Genomic DNA, 4,723 nt, shown 5'->3' on the forward strand with positions numbered 1-4,723 from the left:
GAGAGAGAGAGAGAGAGAGAGAGAGAGAGAGAGAGAGAGAGAGAGAGGGAGAGAGAGGCCCAAATCGGAACAAGAGGCTATCAGTAAAAAAAAACAAATAAAGAAAATAAAGAAAGCAGTCCAGATTACAGTTTTTTGTCTTTGTTCACTTTTATTATTCTAACTTGCCTTCCAGCTATACGACTCGTTTATGATTCCACTTTGCTTCTGACCAAGGAATTCATTTAAATGTAGCGAACAATAAGGAAACCATTTACTATGCGGTGCTTAAGTCTTCCTTCTGGAAACGTGGTCAAAGAGAACAGCATGTGTGTAGAGATCCGTCTGGATGGGGATTCTGGTGGAGTTGTCACCTGGCTGGGCCTAAAATACACAAATCACGTTCTTAGTCAAGTCCATGTACATAACTGGCATTAAATGGCTTTTCTTTTTGCTTCGATATTAAAGAAAACAGGATTTGAAAGGCTGTTTCCATGGAGACCATTACACATTCCCTCCCCTCCCAATTCCTTTTCTCAGGAGTCATGAGGGGTGATGATCTCTGTCAGCAGCTTGCTGCCTGGGTTGGGTTGTGACATTATTGAAGTACCAGGGATCAAAGTGTGTCCCAGGCTCCAGCTGGTCTACTAAATCCAGGACTCACTAACTCCACAGAAATCTTCATAAAGGGCCCCACAAACAGATGTTAGTTTAGACTCATAATTCAAAAACAATTGTAGTTTGCTCTCCAGTGTATCATATAAAGACGTCCATGGTTTGAAGTTGGTTTAGACCATGGAAATACCTGCCCATGGTGGTTTTCACAAAAAAAACCTTCTCACCAGATTTAAAGTGAATTTGAACTTGATTATTTTTCCTTTTTCAATTAAAATCTGTGAGAAATACCTGGTCCCTTTTCCTTTGCTCAGGATTGTTGGGCCCAATGATTGGCTCACAGGGAACCACGGGAGTAGTTACTTGCTAATCTCATTATTGATAGAGAAATGAAAAGTTTCGATGAAGCTGAATCTCAAGGGAAGAAGGTTTTTTTCCTAAATAATTTGCATGATATTCACTGTGTCTTTAGTATATTTAATACACAAAAGTTCCAATGTAATTAGGTCATTCTTTATTCTGCTGTGTATAGAAGTGAAAGAGAATGTAGATCTGGTATCACAGAGAAGTTTTACACTGATTTTTCCCTTGTGACACTGAATTTCTTGCATTGTTTGTAAAAGGACATTTTGAGCCTATGTTGTATTAGTAAGACTTGGGAGAATTGTAAGGTCTTTGTAAGAAACAAAGCAACAAAAGATGATGTTAGGGGTGGTGGTGGCTCATCCACACACATTATTTCTGCTACTCTCTGATCTTATGTTGGTTTACAATTTTCAAATTGCATTAACTACAGTTAATGCAAAATATATTCCTTTCTACAGAATTGCAAATTTTTGAGTGTCGAGTGGGGCACAACTGTATTATACAGAGGGAAATAATTGCATCCATTTAATCTCAATTTTCCTTATTTCCTGTATGCATATTTCTGCTCTTTGAATTTTCCTATTGTATCATTCTGGCTTCCTCTATAATCTACAGATGAAGTAAAACTTTTGGAACATTTGCTTTGCATCTGTCTAGAGTTATGGCTACACCCTTTCCAGAAAACCATCTTGTAAACATTGCAGACATCACTAATATTCAGCGGGTTCTTCTAATGGCTGGCCAGCCTGTGCCTCTAGGGAGTGGTATAGTCCAACTCCCAAAGGTGAATCTCCAGGAGCAGTGAAAGGCTAATTTAACTGAGAACCTGTTTCTTTCTATACTGATCTTTTACTTTTAACTACTTTTGTGGGTTTGGTTTTGTCTTTGAAACTTTGAGAACTGCTAAATTCTCCTCCAGTGGTGACAACTGTGTATTTTCTTTATGGTTTATCTTTAAGATCTCTGTAAAAGCTGTAATGGAGGGAGGAGTTAGTTCTCTTCTGTGCTAGATGAGAGACAATATGGAAGCTAGCTTTTGAAAATGGTGCTTTCATTGTTCCCCTGTTTGCCTGTTTTAAGATTTAGAATCTTGTCTTTCTCACTGGGAAGGATGGTAACTCTAAGTATGGCCTGGTGAGTTTGTGCATGCTTGCCTTTGATCTAGGACAGTGCTGAGATGTGGTTATTAGCCACTCATATGTCTCTTGTGCTCATGGTGATGGTTTAGGGAGTTCTTTATGTTTTTGTATGAGTACAACATATTTTCCTATTTCTCGAAGATCTCGTCCTGTTCTCTCCAGTCTTTCCTTTGCCTGGTATATCAAAGGGATTTTGAAAACCCGTGTAATTTGGTGAGAGAGAAAAGACACTGTCTGACAATTTTTTGTTTGTTTGTTTTGATTTTTGTGAAACTTGCAATATCTGAGTTATTTAGAATAAAACAACTAAATAATTAAAATTAAATAGATTCTTTACAACTATTTTAACTTGTTTTAAAAATAGTTTATTATTTAAAACTTTTGCTTAAATAGTTAACTCAGTATTTCTCTGGCACCTGGATCTTTATCAAATTCCAAAATACCTTCAGACATTGTATTACCATTTCATTATTATTACTATTATCATTATTTCCATTTCACAATCGGCTCTTACATAGAGTAAAAAAAAGGCTTCCAGGTTATCTTTTATAGTTGAGACATATTTAAAATTTCCCTGGAGCACCCTGAGACAATCCCACACAAAGATTTAAGTCTTCTGTTTTGACAAAGCCTGCTAAAGACAACTAGGTCTGTCTCTGGGCTCCTAGCAGAGGTTTCATCCAATCAGGGAAGGAGTCCACCTGCCCCCACTCTGATCCTCTTGGCGAAGTTGTACAGTATGATGTTCTGTGGGTAAATCACAGGGAATCTCCACAGCTGTATCACCACAGTCAGTGCTTTATCTGTTTTGATACACAGGGAAAATACTGATTGCAACTCCAGCAACGCCCCACCCCCAGCCCCTGGGCTCTCCTATACTTAACATATCTCTTCCGGTACTTGCCCAATAATATTAGGCAACAACAGCACCATGTTATCACTTATAATTTAATCTGTTTTTAAAAATGCATGAATAGTAGGGCCTTGGTGTAGAGTTATCAAATGTCTTTACTTAACACTCTTGGTATTTCAAACTATGTGTCAAGATATCAAATTATTTAGCTTAGCAAAACTGTTTTCATTCATTTTTGAATCAGATACACTACTCATAGAGTTTTTATGAAATAAAGTTTTGGATTCCCAGCTTTTTAGCTTGGAAACCTGTTAGTCCTAATTCAACCACAGTCACTTCCATTCCCTTTATCTGTGGTCTTGTCTTTGATGCTCCCCTGGAATTTCTTCATCAAGGAAGAACAGTTCCAGACACTCATGGAAAGAAACAGTTACTTTGTACCCTCCTCATGGTACCTCAGTGTGGGACTGTGAAAGGATAGCTTGGTTTCTGGTGGAGCACTGGCTAGAGATGGCTGGAGACTCAACAGGTATTCCTGCAAGGGACGGCAAACATTTCACCACACTCCCAGACTCCAGGTTCCGATACACAGCTGAAGACCTTCATTGATCCGCTCCTTTCAGTCACGTAGGGCAATGCCCCTACAGCCCCTCCCAAAGAGAGATTTTTATCACCTAGCACAGGTAAAGGGCATGACTACAGGCCTCAGAGCCTCAAAAGATCTCCCATATTAATGAGATACTTAAAGGCCAGAGGGTGTAGTCAATTAAGACCCTCCTCCTTACAAAGGGTATTTAACCAAAGGGCCGCCATGGGGGTACGGGGGTACAACTTTATCCACTTTCCACCGTGACAATTAACCTTTTAAAACCATGGACTTCCTCGTGTCTTTGCCCCCCCCGCCCCCGCATGGGGAACCATGGAGAAGGCCTTTGACTACCAAGCTGCCACCGCCTAATCTCCTGCCTAGAAGAATTCTCTAAGTTCCTGTTGCGAAGGCTGCCAACTCAAGCAAGCTAGCTGACCCAGCCAAGTGAGTTCCATATCCAAGAGTCTCTACCCTGCAGGGTGCCGCTGGATCTTCTCTCCTTTGTCCCTCTAAGCTGCGGGCTGGTCCAGCCTGTATGCCCTCCGTCTCAGTTCTTCTGCGGCTCCCAGCAACATCTGGAAGCCCAAGGACAGGGACTACTGGTCTCCCTCTTAGCCACTTCGGCTCTGAGACCCTCACTCCAGAGCTGTGCCCCCGTGGAATTTCAGGCTGAGTCCTCTCCACACCAGACCTGAGTCCTGAGGCTTCTCAGCCCAGCGTCTGCCCGGCGCTTGCGAGGAGTTTGAACTCAGTCAAGTTCCCATGCTTCTGCCTCCCTGAGCCATGACAGACATGCAGGAACCACAACTCAGCCCAACAGGACACATGCCTGCCCACTCGCAAGCTACAGCCGCACTTGCACTTCAGAGCTGAGCTGACTTGGGCTAGACAATGCAGACCCCCTCAAGGATAGACTAAGACAAGATTTCCAGGAGTTGTTACAGCTAAGGAAAGGCTGGCTTGTGATGGCTCGCATAGAGCCGGCACAGTTGGAATTTACTGCTGTGGGGCTGAATGAAAAGAACTCTTGTGCAGTTCACCTGCAACATTGTTGATGGTAATGTTGTGATCCTCTCTTTTCTAAATATGTAAGAGCACAATTTTCCCTTCTAAAAGTCAGTCAACCCTAGAAATCTAATAGTTTCCTCCCGCCCTCCCTCCCTCGGGGGGGGGGGGGGGGGC

At 41.9% G+C, this 4,723-nt stretch overlaps 1 protein-coding gene across 2 annotated transcripts in view; it reads right to left on the reverse strand.

Annotated features, from left to right (window-relative positions):
• Nucleotides 1-164: 164 nt before the first annotated feature.
• Cfap299 (cilia and flagella associated protein 299) overlaps nt 165-4,723 on the reverse strand; it is a 510,741-nt gene continuing 506,182 nt past the window's right edge. The window contains exon 6 of one of the 2 annotated variants that reach the window (XM_028773699.1): nt 165-363. In XM_028773699.1, the coding sequence (XP_028629532.1) occupies nt 268-363 (96 nt within the window). In that variant the 3' untranslated portion in view covers nt 165-267. The remainder of the gene's footprint in view (nt 364-4,723) is intronic. The other variant, XM_028773700.1, reaches the window with a different exon arrangement.

The sequence above is a fragment of the Grammomys surdaster genome, unplaced genomic scaffold, assembly GCF_004785775.1.
Source record: "Grammomys surdaster isolate TR1022 unplaced genomic scaffold, NIH_TR_1.0 233, whole genome shotgun sequence".
Lineage (NCBI taxonomy): Eukaryota > Metazoa > Chordata > Mammalia > Rodentia > Muridae > Grammomys > Grammomys surdaster.